This window comes from Lissotriton helveticus, chromosome 5_1 (assembly GCF_964261635.1).
Source record: "Lissotriton helveticus chromosome 5_1, aLisHel1.1, whole genome shotgun sequence".
Taxonomy (NCBI): domain Eukaryota; kingdom Metazoa; phylum Chordata; class Amphibia; order Caudata; family Salamandridae; genus Lissotriton; species Lissotriton helveticus.
In genome coordinates, this window is record NC_136065.1 from 967,499,646 (window position 1) to 967,527,191 (window position 27,546).

The 27,546-nt window shown below is 44.7% G+C and overlaps 1 protein-coding gene across 12 annotated transcripts in view; it reads right to left on the bottom strand.

Annotated features, from left to right (window-relative positions):
- LRRC27 (leucine rich repeat containing 27) overlaps positions 1–27,546 on the bottom strand; it is an 801,922-nt gene that overhangs the window by 234,247 nt on the left and 540,129 nt on the right. For all 12 annotated transcript variants that reach the window (XM_078643471.1, XM_078643467.1, XM_078643476.1 and 9 more), the window contains one exon: positions 326–431. In XM_078643471.1, the coding sequence (XP_078499597.1) occupies positions 326–431 (106 nt within the window). The remainder of the gene's footprint in view (positions 1–325; positions 432–27,546) is intronic.

Consider the following 27,546-nt stretch of genomic DNA (forward strand, 5'->3'; position numbering starts at 1 on the left):
CGTCCGAGGAGGGAATTCACAGCGAAGGTTGCTTTAAGAATGCAAAAACTCAACCTGCACTTTGATTGGCTGGTTATACTTGACACAGAATGATTATTTCAGCAGTTAAAGCTAACGTCCGATTCACAGTTGATTACCAAATATTCAACTGCATCTACAGAAATGTAGTTCCATCAATGGAGAAGTAAATACATTAAGTTGTATGACAAGACTTCTATGACCTGTGCCGGAGCAGAGGGCTACATTCTGTGAAAAGAGGTCCCTCCAAGAGCAGAGACAAACAAAATAAAAAAATCACAGATTTACTTTGTAATTAATCAAATACCTGATCTCCAATTGCAGGTGGAAATCTGGACGCTTTATCTTTCATGTCTTTTTTCCCCTGCATTATCCTTGCTTGTTTCCTCCATTCATTAAGTATTTCTTGATCTCTGCAAAAATATTAATAGTTTGGTTATAAGACCTAGTTTCTTTAACTGTTCTCATTATTTTCTCCCACTTCAAATACTTACATTTACAAGTTCCTTTAGGTACCTAATCAATGCACCTTTCTCACAGACCATCGTTTCTAAAGTATTTAAGGTATAAGATGCTTTATATTTCTTGTATGTTAAATACATTTCCAAGTTTTTAAACTGAATATAAAGATTGCCTCCTGCTAGGAACCTGGACCAGAGAGGACAGAACTGGTTTGGACTTAGCACATAGCCTTTCTGCCACAAGAGAACAAAAAGAAATGCAGTATAAATATTCGGCCCAGACTGCAGAACTTCAGAATAATTCTGGACTCAAGATGAACCTTTGCCAAGGAGAAAAGCTGGGAAAGCTGAAGGAGGAGTACTGCCCCTTTGCTGTGTGCTGTCTGGAGTTGGCCTATAGTGGCTGTTTCTGCCAAGGAGAGGAACTGTGTGTGTATCCTGCCCTGCTTGAAGAGGATCTCCAGGGGCTTTGTGTAGAGCTTGCCTCCAGTTCTGAAGTCTCAGGGACACAAAGGCTTCACCCACTCTGTCTTCCTGCAGTTGAAAATGCTGTTTTAGCTGCCAGAGAGGGAAAAAGCAACACAGACGCCGGCGAGGGATGCTGCGATCTACACCAAAGCCGTGGGCACTGCTCATGAAGTACATGATGCAACGCCCGACTTACACTGCAGCCCAATGCCTGCCGACGCTACACTGCATAGACTCCGAGGCCATCACTGAGGAGCTGAGGGCAACGCTTGTGATGCTCACAACGCGATGCACCGCCCAGACTTGCACCGCAGCCCCGACCTCACAGACACTGGGGCTTCATCATCGCAGAGCTGATACCCGACGTGGGTGACCTCCCAAATCCATCGCCCCATCCTCGTTGCAAGAAACCGATGCCACCATGACGTCACCTTCCCGGAAACAGTAAGGAACAGATGCCTCACCTCCCCTGCCCCCCAGTGAGGAACTGACGCCTCACCTCCCCTGTAGTCGCAAGGAACCGATGCTGCCTGGTGCCAACTAGGCCTGGGCGGTAAATTCCGGTCAGCTCGCGGAATTTGGGTAATTTCGCGTTCCGCGGAGAATGTGAAATTGCCCAAAATGCTGCCTTCCGCGACTTCGCGAAATTTTTTGCTTTTTCGCGTTCTTAAAATGCTTGTTCGCAAGATATTTCCCCCTGAGCACGGAAACGGTGATTGCGAACAGGAAAAAAGCACCGCGAACAAGCAATTCCGCGTGTTCGCGGAATATCTGCATGTTCGCAGCGATTTTTTACTGTTTCGTGGAGATTTGCGTAACGCAATTACGCAAATTACGCCCACCCCTAGTGCTAACGAAGCCTCACCTCCCCGACGGCGTGCACTGTCTTTGTTTTCCACAGTACTGTTCTTTGTGGGTCCGTGTCACCACGGGCCCGACGCTGCGCACCTTGCAGACGCCGCCGTACTTTGGGATTTTTATCTGACAACGACGTTGTAATAGCTCCAGGTGGAGGTATTTGCTGCTACAAGCTTTATTTGTGTGAATGACCTATTTTTGGTGATATCTGAATATATGTATTGTGGATCTTTGTTGTTTTTGTCTTGTTTGGTTTAGAAGAATATTTCCTATATTTCTAAACTGATGTGGTGTCCATTGGTAGGGTTTTCACTGTGTTACTGTATGTGTACACACATGCTTTACACACTGCCTCCGAGATAAGCCTGTCTGCTCGCGCCAAGCTATCAAGGGGGGTGAGCAGGGTTTGTCTAAGGGAATAACTCCCTTATCCTAACTAGAAGCAAGGGTCCCTACTTGGACAAAGGTGCAAACCATTGCCAACTAGGTACCCCCATTTCTAACAACCTTTACTTATGGACATCAGGCCACAGGGTAATAAGCTTTACTTCTATGAGAATGAGAAATCTGATGCACTGACTGGAATCAGTAGGCAAATACTAAGGTAGGTATCTTTATTTTCACATATGAACGCAATCAGTTAACAACCACCATGAACTAGCAGATAACTTTCTTAATATGAATTTATTCGTATACTTCTACTTCATGATTCCATACCAGAGAGCCGAGACGAAGTTCATAAATGGAGATAAAAGCAGATGTGTATGTGACTTAATGTACTCTTTAAATTTCAAGTTTCCCTTGCATTTAACATTTACAACATTAAACAATTTAAATTTATTTATGAATGATTTTGGTTTAGTTTTAGTTTGTTTGTTCATTGCCCAGTTACTTAAAACCATAGCAATAAAAAACACAGTATATTAATAAGAAGCTGGGAAACATTAAAACGTGAGGCTCGATGGCAACAAATATAATAGACCTTTAAAACAGAACAGCTATACAGCACACATCAAAATAGGCATAGAAGCTAAAATTCCGTTAGTCAAGGGTTGTTGCATGCAGTCACTCAAAGCATATAAGTCACTTCCTTTCAGTGGCGGCCGGCATTACTCATGGGTTGGTGTGGGGGGTTGAGGGTCGCGCAGGAGGGGGGGGGGGGGGTTAATTTAATATAATTAAAAAAACAAAACTTACCTTCGCCTCCGCTCCCGCGTTGCTTCTCCTGCTCGTACTCTGCTCACAGGAAGCAGAAGCAGGGAGCCTCCCTCTCCTCCACTAAGCCAATCACAACGCTGCAATGGCAGCATTGTGATTGGCTAGGATGGTGTCTAAAGAGGCATCTATGGGGAGGCTATTTTCTCCATTCAGGCTGCATGCAGCCTACATGGAGAAAAGGGAAGAGTGCTCATGACTGGTTTGGTCGGGCCTGGGGCGGACCAAACAGTCAGTGCCCATAACATTGGGCTACCCACTCCTCCCCGACCCGCCCCCAACAAAACCCTTCTTCTGCTTTTTCGCAGTGCTAGAAGCAGAAACATAAAATGGTATTTATACCATTTTATGTATTTGCTTCTCGCACTGCGAGAATGCAGTGGGGCAACGTTCCTCCGCCCATGTGGAGGAGCCACCCCTGCTCCCTTTCCAGTTTAATCATATAGTCGATAAAATCCACACCCTCAAATGCAAGATTAATCAAGGTGGCATGATGGAAAGCTGTAGGTTTCAGCACTTCACAGTGGATCAACAATAAGTAAAAACCGATACATTTGACTTTTGTGACAGTACAACAACAGAGGATACATCAACCCTGCACATGCCACAAAAGCTAGAAGTAGGTTACATGTAGGCATCATTTAAAGTGTATAAAGCACTTATTATCCAGTTGATTTATTCTTATGGACACCAATGTCCACAGACAGGAAAGCCAAACTAATCAGATCGTATCAAAAGTCGAACGCTGAATTGTTAACACCGAAACATCTCACCAACGCACACTTGGCAATGCTCATCAAGTCTGACAATTTAGTGTGGACTATCACCCCGCATCGTTTAGTTAATAGCATCCACACAAGATCGTAAGCCTGGACTAACAAATGGTGGGTGTAGCTATTTTATACAGGGTCCTAAAAAAGGGCTGCACACTCAATATCAGCAAATTGATTGTACTCATACTCACAAGAGAGGCAGACTGCCCATATGTTATACAGGCTAAACTGTGAACAAGGACAGACTTACATAAGCAATGCTGTGTGATCTTTCATTCATAAATATCATGCACATAATGAAAGTGCCTCCAGAAGCTGAACTTGAATTTATTCAAAGATTGAGTAGCTAGTGAGCAATTATGTTTGCGTTGGCTATAGGATACATTCAAACCCCCAAACCGATTGACCTTCATGGCTACAATTAATATCTTCAAACTTGTGGCCATTGAGTTTGAGCTTGTATGTTCATTTGGGAATAGTTCTGCCCAGATTTGTGATTTTAAAGTGCCTGTGCTTCCTCTTTCATTTGAACCATAGCCTCAGGATACTTCCGCCACTCTGTCCTACTTCGGAAAAGTATATCCCACCTTTATTTGCGGTTGCAAAGATTGTTTTCCAATAGATATTACAGATATTATATTAGACCAGATTTAGCCCGTTTGTCAGCCCTGCTGGAAATTACTCAGCACCATAGCTGATCACTGGAAACAGTTTTGCCTTATAGCTGTAAAATTAGTTGAACCGCTGGGTGCGCAAGTTTAAAGGGACAAAGGGCACAGGTAAGGGAATTTAACTTTGGTTTCCAATCTTGCAAGTCACGACGATGCCCTCCCCTCTCATTGAGCCACGCCCCAAGATATTTATGGTGGACATGTAGGGTGGGCTGTCTTCATATCTCAAAGAGTCTGCTTTCTTTAACGATGTTCGAGCACAAACATTTTGTTTTTATCAGAATTCAAAAGTAAGCAATTTGTTTTACAAGAAATGTTCAGACTATTGCATAGGTGGTGGAGACCAAGCCTTGTTTTAACAAAACAGTATTGTTAGCATGCAAGATTACTTATGAGTAAGTATATGTATGACAATGTTAATGTATCATTTGATGTTTGTTGCTCTCTGTAGATTTTTAATTAGTACCCTAAGGGAGTTCCTTCGGTGGTTCTAAAACCAATCCTTAGCCTCACAACATTTACCCTGAATAGGTTGAGCCTGCAATTACCCATAAATGACTAGCACTCCTTTACCATCTAAATCATTTAGTGACAGTTATTGCCTTGATCCAGGAGGCCACATTTCCTCAAGAGGACGGAGTTGCACAGTTAAAAATAAAATAATTAACAATCCTGCATCTTTCCTCCTAAATCAAAAACCCTATATAAGTGCCAATTCTGGTCAGATCCAGAGTCAAATTTCAGCTCTCTGCACTTGCCAGAGATGTAGGCAGGACAGCTAGCTTTAGGGAGCACAATGGGTGGATCTAAAAAAATCCTCTTTCCTTTTTATTTATTTATTTATTTATTTATTTCCTCCATCTACATTCCTAATGATGATGAGATGCTATCATATAATGAGATGTCGCTGGGAGTAGCAATTGTTGTTAGATGCAAGCTTCTATTAGGAGTGAACTTCATTGCTGTGTTTGAAGCCATAATAGACAAATCTATACACAGCAGACACACTTGCTCCTTTACTCGCCCCTTTATAAAGAATGGCATTATTGATTTACATTTGTGTTATACTTGGAGAGACTGGCATCTAAATGAAAGCTACTCCACATTCTATTGCAATGTTGCAAAAGGTTAGTCCAGACTAGATTATCTTTTGTCTTTAACACGTTAAGGGGTGGTAAAACATCTAGCCCTTAAAGGCTAGAGAAGTCCTCTAATACGAGGATGGAGGGATACGTCCTCCCTGTAGTATGTTATTGAACAAAGAAATATCCCATCCGGAGTGTGACCGGCTCCTTTGGAAACTAATGTGGGACCACTGGTACGCCGCATAATGGCACATCCACTGTTATGAGAAGGGAAAGTGAGCGTTTTCTTTACATAACCCTCACCCACTCTAAGTAGTGCCATGCTTCATCATCTGGTTCACCCTGACTCCTAGAGGTCAGGTTGGGCTCAACCATATTCCAGGGAGGACTTATGAAGATAGGTTGAATGGGGATGTACCTTTAAAGATAATATTTCACACCCACTCTTAAAGTATCCTTTATTAGTAAAGTGGGAGGTAATGGTAAAAATATACATAAGGATGTGAGGATGTGATGGTCCTATGACCCTAGAACACCAACATGTTTCAGCCCTGTTGTATGCATATATGAGGTCCTGGGCTTTCGTCAGGGTGGGTAGCGAAGAGGTCACTCCCCCAATGATGTGACTAACATGTGGTTATTATTGGTAGCATACATAATATATAAAAATGTACTTGCAACTGTCGGGAATTACCTGTAACGAAAAAAAGTTCTGGGTACCTGCCATCAAGTGCAGATTAAGATGCTGCCATACTGGTTACAGAAAATCTGGCATCCGCAATAATGATTCATACCAATGTAGTCCCTGAAAGTGCGTTCAATCTTTTAACTAATAAGGGTATGCATATAAAGGATCATACCATAGTTTGAGTTCACAATTATACACACATGCGTACATGCATTCATCATTGCGTTTTTGCAGACACAAATATTGTGGTACTGTTGTCTGCCATTGTGTATACAAATAGTACGGCTATATAGCTTTAGTATTTTAACTGGTAAATCCTATCTCCAGACCATAACCCTCTTGGGGATCATGCCACTCTTTCACACTGAGCAGTCTACCATGTGTAATCACCAAGTTAAATTGTGTATTAAAAGTAGGAGTAGGGCCACTCACCCAAATTGAGTGGGACATGTGTTCCCACAAGGGCATGAGAGGGAGGCCTTGTAGTCACACTCTATAGAGGGAACAGGAAAATGAAAATAAAGTTAAACATTACAAATTAAAAAGTAGTGTCCCCTCATAGAGGCAGATTTTAGGTGGTGTACGAAGCGTCTTGCACCAGATGCTGAGAGGTTTTAGAACGGACTTACTTCATCAAGTGCCATCCCATCTGAATACCTAGATATGACTCCGCTTCCCTGCTCGTGGTGGGTGGCTGATTGGGGCAGCGTGCATTAAATACCCGTTAGAACAGTTCCAATCAGTGTTCGTGAAATGCCTCACTTTTGAAAGAAGCTTCACCCATATTTACTAGCAGGGCGCCTATACGTTGAAGACAGGGGCTCATCTGAGGATAGAGGCCGGGTTACCCATATGCATTGTAACACTCTGTTCAGCGTACAAAACACGGAAGTACAAGCGTCCTGGCTATGTACGTCATCAACGTGCAGAGGCTATTTCAAGCAAGTCTCTTCTAGCCTTGGAAGGAAGGTGGGGCCGTGCGTGCTGATTGCCGCATGTCTTTAGATCCATCTCTCCCTCTATTAGTATAGTGGTAATGGGAGGGATTGTGGTCAATGTAGTTGGCCTAAAAAAGTACCAACGAGCTATAAAGGTGAACTGATATTATAAAAGGGTTGCTCATGTTGCAGCCTTCCCTAAGAATGGACTATCATTGCAGTTTATGAGTGGGAGCACATAAAGGTAAGTAGGCATTTATTCTCTACTCCGACGAGCACACAAAGGTATTTCTTGATACTGAGATACACACTGGGACACAGACACGTTGGGATGTAAAAACTACCTGCCCTTCTGAAAAAAGAGCGCGTCTCCTTCCTCCAGCCGGGGACAACTATTGCTCTGACTCTGATCACAGCCAGAGTTGTAGCCTTGCTGTACACTGTAAACACCCTTACTACTCACCTCTGAGTAATCCAGTGCCTCTCCTGGTACCGCCGCTAGGCAGGGGTCCCTTACTAGCCAGCAGGATAAAAGGACTGCTCACAGCCCACCTTAAATTAAATTTTTTCATGTCTGGGCACCTCTAAACAGAACTATCATGGAAGATCACTGCACTGGCTTCCAGTTGCCAGCAGAATCAAATTTAAGGCACTTACGCTGGCCTTCAGATCTCTGCATGGCTCCTGCCCAGAGTACTTGAAAAGCCGGCTCCCAAGATACTCCCAAGCCCGCGCGTTGCGCTCCAATTGCTGTGTTCAACTGGCTGTCCCACGAACTAGAAGGGCTCGACTAGGAGGTCGAACTTTTTCGGCTAATGTTACCTCACTTTGGAACGCTCTACCACCAGCAATTCAACAAGCCCCCTCCGAATCTTGCTTTAAGAAGCTATTAAAGACTTGGCTCTTCACCCAACCTCGCTAACTCTCTCACTTCCTTTTTCTCTAGGTCAATGTGTTCTTTTAGCGCCGGGACACCTCCTAGTGAGGTAGCTGTTCGCGCTCTACAAAATGCTGTATTATTATTATTATTAAAACAAACCCAGCATGATACTCTGCCCGCTCCGCGTACTTTGCAGAATTTGGCAGAGTTTTTCATTTACTCTGCGGAATTCTGCAGAGTGAAACTCCGCCAACTCTACCCACCCCTGGTTCCAATGGGAAGTTATACTTGTAAAATGTTACAAAGTACCTCCCATTCTTTCCTATGGGTCAGGTAGCCTTTCAATAGTGAAAAATGATATTGGAAGTATTTTCCTATCAGGACATGTCACACACACAGGTACACGTCCTGCCTTTTACATACACTGCACCCTGCCCACAGGGGTACCTTAGGTCTACCTTTGGGGTGACTCATATGCAAGACATTAGGGCCTGGTAAGAGGGTACACTTGCCAGGTCGACGTGACAGTACTAGACTGCACACAGGCACTGCAATGGCAGGCCTGAGACCTTGTTACAAGGCTGCTTGTGTAGGTGGCACAATCAGTGCTGCAAGCCTACTAGCAGCATTTGATTTACGGGTCCTGGGCATATACAGTGCACCGTACTAGGGACTGACTAGTAAATCAAATATGCTAATCATGGAATCTCTAATCCATGACGACAATTTACAAAGGGAGCACTTGCACTTTGGCACTGAACAGCAGTGGCAAAGTGCCCAAAGCATCTAAACCAGCAAAACGAAATCCACCACACAGGAAAAATACAGGAGGAAAAGGCAACAAATACAGGGGACACCCACGCCAATGATGCCAGGTCTAACATGATGTAATATGAAAGGGTATAAGCAGTGCATGGGAAAGGTGTGAGTTACAGTTAATGTAGTGTGTCAAAGACTAGAGTGGAATAAAGTATTGTGGAGTGGCATAGAAGGAGATGCTTAGAGTGTTGTAAAGTTGAGTAGAGTGGCAGTGAGTTAAGTAGAGTTATGTAACATGGAGGAGCATAGGGTGTCTGTCAGGAGGAGGCAAAACACACAGGAGTCCTGACGCAGTTCACAGAACCCCAAATTCCCTAAAAATAGGTAAGAAGAGGAAGAGAAAGGCAACCAAGGGGTTAAACCTTTCACCATCTCCTCTCCTACGCAGATCGAAATGAAGCACACCCTCGAGGTGAGCCAATCAACAACACTGGAGACTGGAGAAAAGGAGAACTCGCAAGAAAAGGAGGAGGTTTGTCGCAAGGAAGAAGCCAGAAGTAAGGAGAGAACAGAGGACACGGAATGAGGAAGCGAGGAGACTACATGGAGGCGGGACACCCCGGAGGATGTTGGAAACTGAGTGAGGGAGCCGAGGAAGCGGCGGCCGTAGAAGATGTCCCGGAGTTCTGGAGTGAAGACTGTTGGACACCCCCAGGAGATGCCTGCTTGCTGCCGCAGCTCTGGAGAGTTGCAGCTTCGGCGGGAAGTGAGCAGAACAAAGCTGGAGAGGAGTTCAGGGACTGCTGAATAAAACCAGCAGTATTCAGGGGTGGGGTGCGCATAAACGCCCGTAATTCGAGAGAGGAATTGGAAGTTTCGTAATTCAAAGAAGGGTACTGTCACATTACACATATTGAGACAAACAGAGAAGAGAGTTTTTTTTATGTAATTAAATGACAGAGATTCTTGTCGAACTTAGACTTTTGTGTTGAATTGATGTTAGGGAATGAGATTAAAGACTTATCTTCATCCCATATACCTACTTTCCTTTAAGTTCATTTTTCTGTTACGGTCACCTTTTCTTTCCTTTTTACTCTTATACTCTCACCAATCACTAAGCCAGGAAAATCCCTTTTTGCACGTTGTCTCACCGGGTGAATGTGACGGTTAGCACCATAAAGGAAACCCACTTTCATACTACTTACCGCCTATGAAATTGTATTTTTCAATCTTGTTCCCCTGGGCAGTAGTGCTCATAAGATGTTATGAGCAAACTCCCCATTCAATCCTATGGGACAGATGGCCTTACAATAGTGAAAATCAGAATTGGCAGTATTTCACTATCAGGACATGACACACATATCAGGACATGTCCTACCTTTCACATGCACTGCACCCTACCCACAGGGGTACCTTGGGCCTACCATAGGGGTGCCTTACATGTAAGAAAAGGGAAGATTAGGGTCTGGCAAGAGGGTGCACTTGCCAGGTCGACATGGCAGTTTAAAACTGCGCACAGACACTGCAGTGGCAGGTCTGAGATACCTTTTCAGCGCTAATCATGTGGTTGACAAAATCAGTGCTGCAGGCCCACTATTAGCATTTGATATAGAGGCCCTGGCAAACTCAGTGCACTTTATTAGAGACTTACCAGTAAATCAAATCTGCCAATCAGGGAGAACCAATGGTAATCACAATTTACATAGGAAGCACTTGCACGTTGACACTGATCAGCAGTGGTAAAGTGCCCATAGCATCTCAACCAGCAAAAATGAAATCCAGCACAGCATCAAAAATACAGGAGGTAGATGCAAAAAGTCAGGGGAAACCACACCAAGGATGCCAAGTCTAGCATGTCTGCTGAAAAAAGAGGGTGAAAGTTATAATATATAGAAGACTGTCAATGCCATTGATCTGGTCACAAAGAAAGAAGTACATCCCGATTTCCTGTGAATATGTTTAACAAGATCTACTGAAATTTCCCTCAATTTGCCCTTGCAGAAAACCTCTGTTGGTAACAAATGTGTCAGATTTATCTTGGATGTTTGTGTCCACAAGAATTTATATGAATCTATTCAAATAAATAATGGCTCTATTTCTTTTTAGTTTTTTATGAATGAAACTGATACATGTTTAGTGGACAGGGCTAAAGATTTTTCACACATAGGTGCCCTCTCCATTGCTATTTTACTCTGCGCTGATGATGCCGTATTGATGGCTCATAAAGGTAATGCTTTTTTAGGTCTCGGCTAGCCGCGCGAAGCGCGTCTCCGCCGAGAACCTTTTGTCGGCATGTGTGCTTCCCAGGAGACAATCGTGGCCGCGCGCATCGCCTTGGAGGCGATTTGAAACTGGCACGCGCCAACTGGCACGCGCCGACTGGCATGCGCCGCGCTCGGCCTGGCTGTCTCCTGGGAAGCGCAAACATACCCAGGCACACCTCCCCCTGCACGCATGCGGCCACACACACATGAGCGCAGACAGAGACACGCAGATAGAGACTCTCCCCCCTCCCCCCGCCGTCGCACACAGAGACACACACACAGGAGCGCACATACACGCACACATACAGAGACACCCCCGCCGTCGCACACATACACACACACACGCGCACACACACTCACACACACGAGCGCCCCCCAAGGCCCACTTACCGCCAATCCGGTGTTCTGTCACCTCTGAGGGGCTCTCCCTCAGGCATGGGAGCCCCGCGTCACGCACTGCTCTTCGGACCAGGAACTCCGTGGGCGCGGGCTTCGCGCACAAGACGGAAGTCCCGCCCCCACGCTAGGTTTCGTTTTGGAATGCGTGCGCAGATATTGCAGTCATCTCGCCTGATCCCCAACAGAAACCGACAGCTATCCCCCCTGGTCAGGCTGCCATCGATAACAAAGTAACCTCCACAGGCATGCGGCACTATGGGACGGGGTGGTTGGGAGAAAGTGGGCGTCCCTGCAACTGTCCGAGACATAGGGGAGAAGGAAGGCCTTTATTTGACAGTTTTTAACTCTGTGGACAATTGTGTGAGTGGACCTTAGAGTGACACTGTTAAACAAGCATTTGCAAGGCAATCGGTCTCGTCTTTGGGACCTTATAAGTATATAGCAATGCAGCACATTCTCGCATATTAAAAGGTATCTTATAGGAGTTGGCACATGAACGGTGTCCTCATAACATATATAACAGGGTGGAAATGCATCTTTCATTGTAATACCAATGGGGTGGGTGCAGAGAAGTGAGTGCAGAGAAGTGAGTGCAGAGAAGTGAGTGCAGAGTAGTGAGTGCAGAGTAGTGAGTAGTGAGTGCAGAGTGAGTGTGCAGAGTAGTGAGTAGTGAGTGCAGAGTAGTGAGTAGTGAGTGCAGAGTAGTGAGTGCCGAGTAGTGAGTGCAGAGTAGTGAGTGCAGAGTAGTGAGTGCAGAGTAGTGAGTAGTGAGTGCAGAGTAGTGAGTAGTGAGTGCAGAGTAGTGAGTGCAGAGTAGTGAGTAGTGAGTGCAGAGTAGTGAGTGCAGAGTAGTGAGTGCAGAGTAGTGAGTGCAGAGTAGTGAGTGCAGAGTAGTGAGTAGTGAGTGCAGAGTAGTGAGTAGTGAGTGCAGAGTAGTGAGTAGTGAGTAGTGAGTAGTGAGTAGTGAGTGCAGAGTAGTGAGTGCAGAGTAGTGAGTAGTGAGTGTAGAGTAGTGAGTAGTGAGTGCAGAGTAGTGAGTAGTGAGTGCAGAGTAGTGAGTAGTGAGTGCAGAGTAGTGAGTGCAGAGTAGTGAGTAGTGAGTGCAGAGTAGTGAGTGCAGAGTAGTGAGTAGTGAGTGCAGAGTAGTGAGTGCAGAGCAGTGAGTGCTGAGTAGTGAGTGCAGAGTAGTGAGTGCAGAGTAGTGAGTGCAGAGTAGTGAGTGCAGAGTAGTGAGTAGTGAGTGCAGAGTAGTGAGTGCAGAGTAGTGAGTGCAGAGTAGTGAGTGCAGAGTAGTGAGTGCAGAGTAGTGAGTAGTGAGTGCAGAGTAGTGAGTAGTGAGTGCAGAGTAGTGAGTGCAGAGTAGTGAGTAGTGAGTGCAGAGTAGTGAGTAGTGAGTGCAGAGTAGTGAGTGCAGAGTAGTGAGTAGTGAGTGCAGAGTAGTGAGTAGTGAGTGCAGAGTAGTGAGTGCAGAGTAGTGAGTGCAGAGTAGTGAGTGCAGAGTAGTGAGTGCAGAGTGCAGAGTAGTGAGTAGTGAGTGCAGAGTAGTGAGTGCAGAGTAGTGAGTGCAGAGTAGTGAGTAGTGAGTGCAGAGTAGTGAGTGCAGAGTAGTGAGTAGTGAGTGCAGAGTAGTGAGTGCAGAGTAGTGAGTGCAGAGTAGTGAGTAGTGAGTGCAGAGTAGTGAGTAGTGAGTGCAGAGTAGTGAGTAGTGAGTGCAGAGTAGTGAGTGCAGAGTAGTGAGTGCAGAGTAGTGAGTGCAGAGTAGTGAGTAGTGAGTGCAGAGTAGTGAGTGCAGAGTAGTGAGTGCAGAGTAGTGAGTGCAGAGTAGTGAGTAGTGAGTGCAGAGTAGTGAGTGCAGAGTAGTGAGTAGTGAGTGCAGAGTAGTGAGTGCAGAGTAGTGAGTAGTGAGTGCAGAGTAGTGAGTAGTGAGTGCAGAGTAGTGAGTGCAGAGTAGTGAGTAGTGAGTGCAAAGTAGTGAGTGCAGAGTAGTGAGTGCAGAGTAGTGAGTAGTGAGTGCAGAGTAGTGAGTAGTGAGTGCAGAGTAGTGAGTGCAGAGTAGTGAGTGCAGAGTAGTGAGTGCAGAGTAGTGAGTAGTGAGTGCAGAGTAGTGAGTAGTGAGTGCAGAGTAGTGAGTGCAGAGTAGTGAGTGCAGAGTAGTGAGTAGAGAGTGCAGAGTAGTGAGTAGTGAGTGCAGAGTAGTGAGTAGTGAGTGCAGAGTAGTGAGTAGTGAGTGCAGAGTAGTGAGTAGTGAGTGCAGAGTAGTGAGTAGTGAGTGCAGAGTAGTGAGTAGTGAGTGCAGAGTAGTGAGTGCAGAGTAGTGAGTAGTGAGTGCAGAGTAGTGAGTAGTGCGTGCAGAGTAGTGAGTGCAGAGTAGTGAGTGCAGAGTAGTGAGTGCAGAGTAGTGAGTGCAGAGTAGTGAGTGCAGAGTAGTGGGTGCAGAGTAGTGAGTAGTGGGTGCAGAGTAGTGAGTAGTGGGTGCAGAGTAGTGAGTGCAGAGTAGTGAGTGCAGAGTAGTGAGTGCAGAGTAGTGAGTGCAGAGTAGTGAGTGCAGAGTAGTGAGTGCAGAGTGCAGAGTAGTGAGTGCAGAGTAGTGAGTGCAGAGTAGTGAGTGCAGAGTAGTGAGTGCAGAGTAGTGAGTGCAGAGTAGTGAGTAGTGGGTGCAGAGTAGTGAGTGCAGAGTACAGAGTAGTGAGTGCAGAGTAGTAAGTGCAGAGTAGTGGGTGCAGAGTAGTGAGTGCAGATTAGTGAGTGCAGAGTAGTGAGCGCAGAGTAGTGAGTGCAGAGTAGTGAGTGCAGAGTAGTGAGTGCAGAGTAGTGAGTAGTGAGTGCAGAGTAGTGAGTGCAAAGTAGTATGTGCAGAGTAGTGAGTAGTGAGTGCAGAGTAGTGAGTAGTGAGTGCAAAGTAGTGAGTAGTGAGTGCAAAGTAGTGAGTAGTGAGTGCAGAGTAGTGAGTGCAGAGTAGTGAGTGCAGAGTAGTGAGTGCAGAGTAGTGAGTAGTGAGTGCAGAGTAGTGAGTGCAAAGTAGTGAGTGCAAAGTAGTGAGTGCAGAGTAGTGAGTAGTGAGTGCAGAGTAGTGAGTGCAGAGTAGTGAGCAGAGTAGTGAGTAGTGAGTGCAGAGTAGTGAGTAGTGAGTGCAGATTAGTGAGTGCAGAGTAGTGAGTAGTGAGTGCAGAGTAGTGAGTGCAGAGTAGTGAGTGCAGAGTAGTGAGTGCAGAGTAGTGAGTGCAGAGTAGTGAGTAGTGAGTGCAGAGTAGTGAGTGCAGAGTGCAGAGTAGTGAGTGCAGAGTGCAGAGTAGTGAGTGCAAAGTAGTGAGTGCAGAGTAGTGAGTGCAGAGTAGTGAGTGCAGAGTAGAGAGTGCAGAGTAGTGAGTGCAGAGTAGTGAGTGCAGAGTAGTGAGTAGTGAGTGCAGAGTAGTGAGTGCAGAGTAGTGAGTGCAGAGTAGTGAGTGCAGAGTAGTGAGTGCAGAGTAGTGAGTGCAGAGTAGTGAGTAGTGAGTGCAGAGTAGTGAGTGCAGAGTAGTGAGTAGTGAGTGCAAAGTAGTGAGTGGAAAGTAGTGAGTAGTGAGTGCAAAGTAGTGAGTGCAGAGTAGTGAGTGCAGAGTAGTGAGTAGTGAGTGCAGAGTAGTGAGTGCAGAGTAGTGAGTAGTGAGTGCAGAGTAGTGAGTGCAAAGTAGTGAGTGCAGAGTAGTGAGTAGTAAGTGCAGATTAGTGAGTGCAGAGTAGTGAGTGCAAAGTAGTGAGTAGTGAGTGCAAAGTAGTGAGAAGTGAGTGCAGAGTAGTGAGTAGTGAGTGCAGAGTAGTGAGTAGTGAATGCAGAGTAGTGAGTAGTGAGTGCAGAGTAGTGAGTGCAGAGTAGTGAGTGCAGAGTAGTGAGTGCAGAGTGCAGAGTAGTGAGTGCAGAGTGCAGAGTAGTGAGTGCAGAGTAGTGAGTAGTGAGTGCAGAGTAGTGAGTGCAAAGTAGTGAGTGCAAAGTAGTGAGTGCAGAGTAGTGAGTGCAGAGTAGTGAGTGCAGAGTAGTGAATGCAGAGTAGTGAATGCAGAGTAGTGAGTAGTGAGTGCAGAGTAGTGAGTAGTGAGTGCAGAGTAGTGAGTAGTGAGTGCAGAGTAGTGAGTGCAGAGTAGTGAGTGCAGAGTAGTGAGTAGTGAGTGCAGAGTAGTGAGTAGTGAGTGCAGAGTAGTGAGTGCAGAGTAGTGAGTGCAGAGTAGTGAGTGCAGATTAGTGAGTGCAGAGTAGTGAGTGCAGAGTAGTGAGTGCAGAGTAGTGAGTGCAGAGTAGTGAGTGCAGAGTAGTGAGTGCATAGTGAGTGCAGAGTAGTGAGTGCAGAGTAGTGAGTGCAGAGTAGTGAGTGCAGTGTAGTGAGTGCAAAGTAGTGAGTAGTGAGTGCAAAGTAGTGAGTGCAAAGTAGTGAGTAGTGAGTGCAAAGTAGTGAGTAGTGAGTGCAGAGTAGTGAGTGCAGAGTAGTGAGTAGTGAGTGCAGAGTAGTGAGTGCAGAGTAGTGAGTAGTGAGTGTAGAGTAGTGAGTGCAAAGTAGTGAGTGCAGAGTAGTGAGTAGTGAGTGCAGAATAGTGAGTGCAGAGTAGTGAGTAGTGAGTGGAAAGTAGTGAGTAGTGAGTGCAAAGTAGTGAGAAGTGAGTGCAGAGTAGTGAGTGCAGAGTAGTGAGTGCAGAGTAGTGAGTAGTGAGTGCAGAGTAGTGAGTGCAGAGTAGTGAGTAGTGAATGCAGAGTAGTGAGTAGTGAGTGCAGAGTAGTGAGTGCAGAGTAGTGAGTGCAGAGTAGTGAGTGCAGAGTGCAGAGTAGTGAGTGCAGAGTGCAGAGTAGTGAGTGCAGAGTAGTGAGTAGTGAGTGCAGAGTAGTGAGTAGTGAGTGCAGAGTAGTGAGTGCAAAGTAGTGAGTGCAGAGTAGTGAGTGCAGAGTAGTGAGTGCAGAGTAGTGAGTGCAGAGTAGTGAGTGCAGAGTAGTGAGTAGTGAGTGCAGAGTAGTGAGTAGTGAGTGCAGAGTAGTGAGTGCAGAGTAGTGAGTGTAGAGTAGTGAGTGCAGAGTAGTGAGTGCAGAGTAGTGAGTAGTGAGTGCAGAGTAGTGAGTAGTGAGTGCAGAGTAGTGAGTGCAGAGTAGTGAGTGCAGAGTAGTGAGTGCAGAGTAGTGAGTAGTGGTTGCAGAGTAGTGGGTGCAGAGTAGTGAGTGCAGAGTAGTGAGTGCAGAGTAGTGAGTGCAGAGTAGTGAGTGCAGAGTAGTGAGTGCAGAGTAGTGAGTAGTGAGTGCAGAGTAGTGAGTGCAGAGTAGTGAGTAGTGAGTGCAGAGTAGTGAGTAGTGAGTGCAGAGTAGTGAGTAGTGAGTGCAGAGTAGTGAGTAGTGAGTGCAGAGTAGTGAGTAGTGAGTGCAGACTAGTGAGTGCAAAGTAGTGAGTGCAGAGTAGTGAGTGCAGAGTAGTGAGTGCAGAGTAGTGAGTGCAGAGTAGTGAGTAGTGAGTGCAGAGTAGTGAGTAGTGAGTGCAGAGTAGTAAGTGCAAAGTAGTGAGTAGTGAGTGCAGAGTAGTGAGTGCAGAGTAGTGAGTAGTGAGTGCAGAGTAGTGAGTGCAGAGTAGTGAGTGCAGAGTAGTGAGTGCAGAGTAGTGAGTGCAGAGTAGTGAGTAGTGAGTGCAGAGTAGGGAGTAGTGAGTGCAGAGTAGTGAGTGCAGAGTAGTGAGTAGTGAGTGCAGAGTAGTGAGTAGTGAGTGCAGAGTAGGGAGTAGTGAGTGCAGAGTAGTGAGTGCAGAGTAGTGAGTAGTGAGTAGTGAGTGCAGAGTAGTGAGTAGTGAGTGCAGAGTAGTGAGTGCAGAGTAGTGAGTGCAGAGTAGTGAGTGCAGAGTAGTGAGTAGTGAGTGCAGAGTAGTGAGTGCAGAGTAGTGAGTAGTGAGTGCAGAGTAGTGAGTGCAGAGTAGTGAGTGCAGAGTAGTGAGTAGTGAGTGCAGACTAGTGAGTGCAGAGTAGTGAGCGCAGAGTAGTGAGCGCAGAGTAGTGAGTGCAGAGTAGTGAGTAGTGAGTGCAGAGTAGTGAGTGCAGAGTAGTGAGTAGTGAGTGCAGAGTAGTGAGTGCCAAGTAGTGAGTGCAGAGTAGTGAGTGCAGAGTAGTGAGTGCAGAGTAGTGAGTAGTGAGTTCAGAGTAGTGAGTGCAAAGTAGTGAGTGCAAAGTAGTGAGTGCAGAGTAGTGAGTAGTGAGTGCAGAGTAGTGAGTGCAGAGTAGTGAGTAGTGAGTGCAGAGTAGTGAGTGCAGAGTAGTGAGTGCAGAGTAGTGAGTAGTGAGTGCAGAGTAGTGAGTAGTGAGTGCAGAGTAGTGAGTGCAGAGTAGTGAGTGCAGAGTAGTGAGTGCAGAGTAGTGAGTAGTGAGTGCAGAGTAGTGAGTGCAGAGTAGTGAGTAGTGAGTGCAGAGTAGTGAGTAGTGAGTGCAGAGTAGTGAGTGCAGAGTAGTGAGTGCAGAGTAGTGAGTAGTGAGTGCAGAGTAGTGAGTGCAGAGTAGTGAGTAGTGAGTGCAGAGTAGTGAGTGCAGAGTAGTGAGTAGTGAGTGCAGAGTAGTGAGTGCAGAGTAGTGAGTGCAGAGTAGTGAGTGCAGAGTAGTGAGTAGTGAGTGCAGAGTAGTGAGTAGTGAGTGCAGAGTAGTGAGTGCAGAGTAGTGAGTAGTGAGTGCAGAGTAGTGAGTGCAGAGTAGTGAGTAGTGAGTGCAGAGTAGTGAGTGCAGAGTAGTGAGTGCAGAGTAGTGAGTGCAGAGTAGTGAGTAGTGAGTGCAGAGTAGTGAGTGCAGAGTAGTGAGTGCAGAGTAGTGAGTGCAGAGTAGTGAGTGCAGAGTAGTGAGTAGTGAGTGTAGAGTAGTGAGTGCAGAGTAGTGAGTGCCGAGTAGTGAGTAGTGAGTAGTGAGTGGAGTAGTGAGTGCAGAGTAGTGAGTGCAGAGTAGTGAGTAGTGAGTGCAGAGTAGTGAGTGCAGAGTAGTGAGTGCAGAGTAGTGAGTGGCGAGTGCAGAGTAGTGAGTAGTGAGTGCAGAGTAGTGAGTAGTGAGTGCAGAGTAGTGAGTGCAGAGTAGTGAGTGCAGAGTAGTGAATAGTGAGTAGTGAGTGCAGAGTAGTGAGTAGTGAGTGCCGAGTAGTGAGTAGTGAGTGCCGAGTAGTGAGTAGTGAGTGCAGAGTAGTGAGTGCAGAGTAGTGAGTGCAGAGTAGTGAGTAGTGAGTGCAGAGTAGTGAGTAGTGAGTGCAGAGTAGTGAGTGCAGAGTAGTGAGTGCAAAGTAGTGAGTGCAAAGTAGTGAGTGCAGAGTAGTGAGTGCAGAGTAGTGAGCTGCCTCAAGTGAAGTACTCTGGTACCCAAGGATGACTAGCAAACAATATTATTCACAACGTTGCTTACTATTCAGCAACATTTGACAGTTTGCAAATCATCTTTATACAACAATTCAGAGTTTGATAACAAATTATTGTAACACATTGTAATATACAATGCCAATAGCTCAAACTTTAATGCTGCGAGACCTATTGCATTGTAAATGCTTGTTAACAATTTGTTTGCATTCATACAGAAGTTGGAGTTAACAGTTAACAGCTAACAAGGGGAAAACATATACTATCATTGTAGGGCCAGGAAAGAAAAATGGGTGGGCATTCTTTCTACTGTAGAAACACACATCTTCTCTTATCTTGTTTTGTTGTTTAATTCTTCAAACCTATGGTCTAAGCGTATAACTAATAAAAAATTTAATTTTGAGAAATCAATATTAGCTGTGGAAAGATTTGCAGCAAACTTATGACAGAAGCAGGTAAAATAAATTTTGAACATATATAAGAGCAAATGCATGCCAGGGACTTGTTATCGGGAGGTAGTTTGGGGATTCACTAACACTGCTTCTTTGGATGTACAGGAAAATGGGTTTACTAAAAGGCTGCTACTTGACCCCTTAAGCTGCATGAGTTATGTTTGTTATGCTGAATTGGGTTTGCGGTTTATCGAGGAATGTATCTCTATAGACTCCATACTTTTATGCACCCGGTATAGCCAGTTGAAAAGTGAAATAGAGAATTATTAGGGATTGTTTGCTTTTAGATTGTGTCATTAGTATATAATAAAGGTTTATGTTTAAAGATTGGAAAATACACCTATTTTACTGATCTCCCATAGTTCTGGAGAACATCTGTAGAAAAGGTCTTAAGTTGGTATAAGACATCATGGAGAATGAGCCTGCTCATGCAGAATTTATAAAAAAGAGTGTGTGGTAGTGCATGCTAGTACACTCATTTAGCCAGATATCCAGATGAATTTGGATCTAGGTTTTAACATAAAACATATTTATTTTGTTGAGCACATTTTGTTTCAATACAGTACACCTGCTTTTTTCCTCTGTTTTGGCACAGGAGGTGGCCTAACGGCTAGAGCGCTCATTCACGAGCTGGGGAATCGGGTTGGAGTATCGGCAGGGAAGCTCAACATCCTGTGATTCTGGGCAGATCACAATCTCCCATCAATATGAATGTGTTCGTCTGTAACGCAACTGGTGCTCATGTAAAGTGCTCTGATGCCTTCGTGTCGAGTTCGCACTATGTAAAACTAAAAAAAATTTTCAAAAAATTATTCGTTTTTACCTTTACCTGTATTTCCGTTTGCCAATTTTTCCAAACAAACTAATTTACACTTTATATGTTTTTGTCATTTCTATCCTCAGCCACAAGGAGAGTGTACTGTTGTAAATTGGCAGCAATGGGTTAGCATTAGCAGAAGCCATCCTGTATTTAGAAGTTATCTTATCCGCTTTGTGAAAGCCATTTTGTATTTCTGGCAGCCATTTTGTTTTCCATGTGCTCGCCATGTGCTCTGTCCTACCTTTCTGTTAACTGCTCTTGTAGTCTGCCTAGAGACAAACTATGTTTAGCATCTTCCACCTTCGCACATGCCCAGAAGGGCCTAGCTAGTAGAATGCACCTGCTTCTCTAGTATAACTGTCAGGCTATTTTTGCTGTTGCATGGAGAAGTAACTCTCCTCCTACTTTGTTAAGCAAGCAGATCTTGTATGCCCATCTTAGTCATTTTTGCATGCTTACATGAGCCAGGACTGCCCCTGGGTCTTATGCTGAGTATGTAACCCTATGCATATATAAGGCCTCTGTTTTCTGCACTCCTCAGACTGCCTCATTCAGTTGCTAAGGCTTCTGTGTGACGTAGTCTCACTCATTTGAGGATAATAAAGAGTCTCTTATATATTTCAGCTTCTGTGCCAATTTCTTCTTTGTGAGTTTAAAAGGACTAAGTATCAGTGGGACCCCTGAGAAGTTTTCTTTGTTCAACAGTACAAAATATACATTTTACAAAAGGGGCAAAATTAACAATGTAGACCTGCTTTGTTGTACTTGCAGCTGTTCCACTCGCGCTTTGTGTTTCACTGTAGCAATTTTTTTACCTCTGTTAACGTAAATGTGAAGTGTTGATGTGCTGCATGTTTTCACTTATATGATTTTAACTGGATTGTTATCAATGTTATAATGTAAGCTATATTATGTCTGTTTTATGAAGTTTCCTCTTGGTTATTATGTACGGTTTTCATAAGATATACAGGGATTATGATGCTGTATCGTTTTAAATGTTGTCCTGTTTGTTTTTGTTTATTGAGCGATAAGATTGATTGATTGATATATGAATACACAAATATTAAAGTATTACACTGTTGAAGTGTCAAGCACTAACCTGTTTGGTCCCACAGGGGTATGCTGGAACTCAGAGATGCTGGTTCCCAGCTCCCCCCGATACAGAGGTCCTTCCCGCGATTTCCATGCGGTTAGGACTATGGTACTCTGGGTTGTACAAAGGTACAAAGAGGTTTATTATGCTTGATTAATAAAAACCGTTGCATACGTGTCATTTTGCGAATTCATTTACATACATGAAATAGGATATTAAAAAAGGAAAGAAGGATTAAACCATCATAACATGCCAGCTGCTTGAGTGAACCTGAGCTTTCAAGCAGTTGGTTCAGAGCTGTAGTATTATCAAGTGCATTGTGGACCCGTTTGCACCCAGTTCTCAGGAGAAAGATTGACAGTCATTCATTATTACTGGTTTTGTTCTTAGCCGTTGGGTCTTGAACGGATATCGTGATGAGCTTGCAGCTTCCAGGTGGCTGAGGATTGACTGTGGCCATATGTGGTGCAAGAAATTTGTTGCGCAAAGTTTGCTGTGAAAAATAGTCATTTGGTTAGGTTTTTGTGGGACTTTATGACTAGTGGATGATTGTTTGGTTTACCGGTTTTGTCTGCATTATGTCTTTTTTGGGGCGAAAGTGCGATTTGCATATAAAATAGTGTTATTGATATTCACAAGATTTGAAATGGTTTGCAGCAGCCTGACTTGGCCTTATTGTCATGCCTCGAGATCTCTATATAAGGTGCACCAATTCACCAGAACGCCGCTTAGCGTCATGGCATTTTGCTCAGTTTCCTGTTCTTCCGTCTTTCTAACTTTTGCCTGACTTCCGGTTTATTGTGGGTTTCGTTTCCGGTCCCTGAGCGCCCTTGCCATTGTAAATGTAAATGTAAATGTAAATGTAGTTGAGCTTATATAGCGCACAGCTACCCGCAGTGGGTGTCCCGGCGCTTGCTTAGGGAACCCTTCCTGGTATTCCCCTGTGAGATAGCAGGGTATCCACAAGGTGAAAGTCAGGCATCCCGCCACGAGGGGCCGTTGTGGAGATTAAGCAAGCTATTGCCCAGAGTCGCAGAGTGTGAACCCGTGAGTCGAGGAGGCACCGGGGCGAGAATTATCGAGTCCGTGGAATTTTTAGCCCAAGACCCCGCCGTGGCGGGGAATTGAACCCTGGTCCAGGACCGATCTCAGCTTCCGGGTCTGCTGCCTCTAACCCCTGAGCCACACTCCTCCACTGTATCGGCGTTCGGCTCCTCCGTATACTGAATGCCCCTCTATCTACCTGGAACACGTTTGCAGTAATTCGTGTTCATATTTATTTTTTTGTTCCTTTTTTCCCTTTGGTTCCCTCTGCCCTGGTGTTCCGCCGGACCGCCGGGTTTTGCTCCGTGGTCCGGCCGGGCGCTGTACTTTCCTTCTTCCCCACCCTGGTGCTCCGCCAGGCTGCCGGGTTTCTCTCCGTAGCCCGGCCGGGTGCTGCATTCTCCGATATTCCAGTGGCATTTCTACTCCGCGCAACTCACTCAGTCGTTATAGCTGGGTATGGTTTGCTGAACCTTCATGTTGGGTTCTCTGGCCGGAGCTGTCAACCGTTAGAGACCCACTCTACCTGAATACTTCCTTGGCCATTTCCGAGGTGATCCTGTCTTCGGGGCTCTTGCGTGGACCATTATTGTAGGTGTCTTACCTCCCGGCTACCAGAAGCACGGTAACAGCGCGTAGCGCTGCCTTATATATACATATATCTTCATAGAAGTGTGATTATGAATGTAACAAGTTTGTGACATTGATTTGGCAGGCACGCAGTGTATGCTACAATGGAATAGGGTGACGTCCAAGCCACGCGAACTTTAAGATTAAAGTGGTGAAGAGCACAGAGATTTTCATTAACATATTAGCCTATGTGTGAGGACAAATGTCAATATCAGTGTTGCTGTAATTACACAGGGAGTCAACACCAGCCTTATCTTCCTTTGACCTTCCAAAAAGACTCACACATTGTTATGGTAGGTTATGCATATGTATTGCAGATATTCACAAGCATGTAGTAGAGTATTATGGTAACCTTATTCTTTCATTGCAGCCTGTTCATACATCCAGAGTCTACATTGAAGTGCCACTTTCAGGATCTACTACTGTTTTCCCCCAACCTTTCCTTGTTTTGTTTCCCTGTTTTCCCCTGGCGTGCTAACGGATACTCTAGACTCCATTAGAGTTGGAAGGCACGTGGGGGACGACTGAGGACTCACTCCGGTTCCTGACGCTCCTGCAGAACCTGCCTGATAACCATTACACTTATTTGGAGGGTAGGCAGTTGGTGTTAGGTTGTACTTGGCTCAGTTGTTGTTTCACTCGCCTGTTGGTTCATCGTGAGTTGTCAATTGGGCCAGTCTTATTTCTGCTATGTTGAGGAAGCTTGTAAAGCAGCAGTTTAGTTGAGTGGCGGTTGGGTTGAAGCAGGACTATACTGCCGGACTACAAGACTGAATGCCTTTTTGATTAAAAATGGAGCAGAGCATTGAGCATCTGATGTCCTAGTAGGCTTGAGCAGATACAGATTATGTGCCGGAGGTGCTCGCATCCGTTGCCGCAGAGTCAGCAGGTATGCTCTCCAAGTTTCCTTTTCCAGGGAGGTACTCTGGGGGAAAGGGGCAAGGGCTTGGAGGATGATCTCTAGTGTGTGAGGTTCAATATTTTAAGTGTTGTTTGTTCAATCACTGGTATGTGAGATCTGAATTTATAAGAGGCATGTTAATTTGTTATACCTTTCTGCTAACTTCATCCTCTTGTCCCTTTTCCCACTCCAGCCTCGATCATTTGCCTATATTAGTCCCCTTTCCCACTGTTGATGAGCTCTCTTTATCTCCTTGCGCACAATATGGCTTGAGGTTGATCTTGGAGAAGAAAATAACAATTAATAAACTGCAATCTTTTTCTAGCCCGTCCTTTACTTTGTTACTTTATGCTAATCTATGCACCTACCCGATTCTTATCTTAAGTAATGAGTTAATAGAGTCCTTGCAAAACACTCCTTCTTCCTATGTTATCTCTTGGTCAAAGGCTATTAGTTCACAATCTTCCCAAGTAAGCAATTATCAAACGAGCAGTACATTTGTAATGACCGTTACTCCTTAACAGTCAATCTTCAGGTTAAGACAATGATTAAAGAGTAATATGCATAGACAAATGTCACAGTTAAACCTCGCTGTTTACACTCCGCAGTTAAAACATTACAATTTGAACGACATTGTTAGGCAACCCAATTGTAGTAACATCACTGTTAGTGAGTAAGTAACATTTCAAGCAATCAAGTTAACATTAGTCTCTCTTTCTTTTTGCAGGCTCAACGTGCTATTGTGCGAAAGTAATTCAAGTCTGTTACTAGTAGCTCTATTGCTCACTAGGTCGCGGTGCTTTACCGCCTGGTAAGTATTGTTTCATGTTGTCCATAAGGTATTTTGTTCTTTCTTTCCTACAGGTGTGTCAAAGTCTTGGTGGCAAAGATCTAGGGAAGCAGGTTCCGCGTGGGTAAACCGGGACGTACAGACACTCGTGGTGAGTTCTCAAAAGCAAGCACCTTGCAGAATGCAGTCATGGCCTTAAATAGAGGCTCCGCCCAAGATAACTGCCAAGTCGCAAGATTTCTCAGTCTGATGAGAATTCAGACACATACAAATTAGTTTCCTGGTTTTCATGCTTGAACTGAAGGTGCCAGGGGAAACTTGCAATGTTTGTACTTTGAGAGTCATTTTGGTTACTGGGCAGGCGTCCTTGAGAATATTGGGCACTCAGTGGTGCTGCATTGGGCCCACAGGCCCGATATGAAGGGTTCGTAACAATATACTCCTGGGAACCACTGCTGGACATAACTAGCAACACATTACATTAATGGGCTAAGAACCCACTATTTCATATTTTTCTGCCCAGCATCTACAATTAACTATTGCCAGATTCACTCGAAAAACTTCAAAGGCATTTCAGAGTTTCAGCATTCCACTACCAAGAAGTTTTGAACCCCCACTACGTCTAAAGTCGTGATGAACCTGCTGACAGAATATAGGAATGTTCTTGAGACTTATACATCTATTTTGGCATCAGATCAATTACATCTCCCTATACACCATATGAGCAAACCTTCCCAGAGCTATTGAGCATAATAATCAAAGAACTAGAGTAAAGTAGAAATGTTGTGCTTCGAAAGTATAAATTAGGTTTAGCGGAACCTCTTGCCTAGACCTCTTAAATAACACAATGTCTGCCTGTTAAGACAGCCTAAGTAAATGTACTTACTGTAGTTATTATACGCACAACGAGTCAGAATACTGAAATTCAATGGCAAAGGTATTTGGTAGGCCATACTAAAATAAATCTTAATATAAAATGTTGCATCTTTAATGCAAGCTTTGAACTACGTTAACATCTTGAGATGCAACGAAACAGTAATTCTACATTCTAAGGCGGTTCCCTACTCTATTAAACTATACGGAACATGTTAGGTTCAAGCCAGAATCCAACACTGGTACAATACCAAAATAGCATCAATTCATCTGATGCCTAAATTATCAGGTTCTTTAATTATGCAGCCAGATGCCCTTCAAAGTGTCTAACCAGTCTTCAACTCAGCACTGGATGGCAGAGATAGCTTAACTGTTTTCATATTAAAGAGTCATTCAGAGGCTATTTTCAAGTAGTAATTTTCAAGAACATCTGGGGTTTCTTCTTTGAATCCTTGACCACCACAAGCATATAATCAATATAGACTTCTCCACTGTGCTGATCATACTTGAATTTTGGCACACAAGAGTCTCCTTATTGGCACAAGACTATGTAGGAAAATTATGATTATTTAAAAATCATTGACTGTACATTGTATACTTAGACCAATTGTTTTTTCTGTCCTTTTTTCTTATTGGTTTACATAATTGATTGTCTCACCAAATAAAGTAGACACGTCTTTGTAGGTCTCAACTACGTTACATGTCAGAAAAAAGGAGATGATGGATAACTAAGACTTTAACAAACATCTGCAGTCACATACTCGAGGGTCTTGTAGCATGTGCAACTTAGAGAACATACATCCACTGCAAAATATAAATTTAAAAAACATTTTGACAATTATTTATGTGTAACTCATTTATATTATTTATAATGTGACATTTAGCGTTTGATGCAGTCATAACACATTCCTTGGATTTAATGAGAGACAAAGAGCTGTATTACTTGTGAATGAAGAGAGTCTCATGCAACTCATACTACTTTAATTATATCTTAAAAAAAAAAAAACAGAAAAAATGAACTTTGTTAGCCTAATTGATGAATTATTTTAGCTTAATCTGGTGAGTAAGCTGCTGAAAGAATCAAAAAATTCCTTTACAAAGTCTTATACAATAGACGTCCAGTGGTGACAAACATTTGTGCAATTGACATGCATTCTACTAGAAGGCTAATAAAGATAAGTATTTAATGACGGTACAATAAAGCTAACTGCCTATGCGGATGGCGTTCTGGTTGTTTCGGAAAAAGCTGAGGAGGCTACACCTGCCCTCATGTCTACTATTAGCGAGTTCTCGTGGGTTTCAGGGTATAAATTAAACAAAGATAAAACGGAAGTTAAACTGTTAAATAATCTGGGAAAAAAGGATATATTGGGGGACTCTGGCCTAACTTGGCAACCAAACTGCTTCAGGTACCTGGGGTTAGACTTTGACAAGGACTAAGGGGTCGATTAGGATGGCGGACGGAAACGTGTACCGTCCGCCGCGGAAGGTGGCAAGATACTCCGGACCTGTCGGCGGAAAATCCGCAACAGCAATTAGGATAAAACATGGAAAAAACGCCGACCACGGCGTACGGAGCACACCAATCCCCGTCCGCGGCGGTCGGAGTACACCTGAGTCCGCGGCAGGCGGACGGAACAGAAAGAACACCGACCGCCGCGTACGCATATGACCGCGAATACATCCACTACCCCCGCGATACCTGCGCAATGTCCGCGTCCGCAATTAGGATAACTCCGCAAGTACCCCGGTAGTCACCGCCATCCACGTCCGCAGCGGTACCAATGCACCGAGAATCCGTGCTCCACAGCGGAACGACAACACAAACAACATCCCTACTGTCAAACCAATGCCATACATTGCCACGGAAGTTATCACCAAACACACGAAAAAAAACAGCCACCCACCGAAAACATCCAAACCAATCACAACACACAATGATCCACCGCCAAGCACCACACAATCCACACCTGGCAACACTCCCACCTAGCACCTGACTGCCAATAACCATTCAGACACGGCCAAGACACACACCATAAAATAACTCCCACCCACTCCACAACTCCTCTGCATCACTGCATAGCTGCTAGCAGGATACACTACTGAACAGACACCAAAGACATATATCATTCACACAACCCACACCCAAA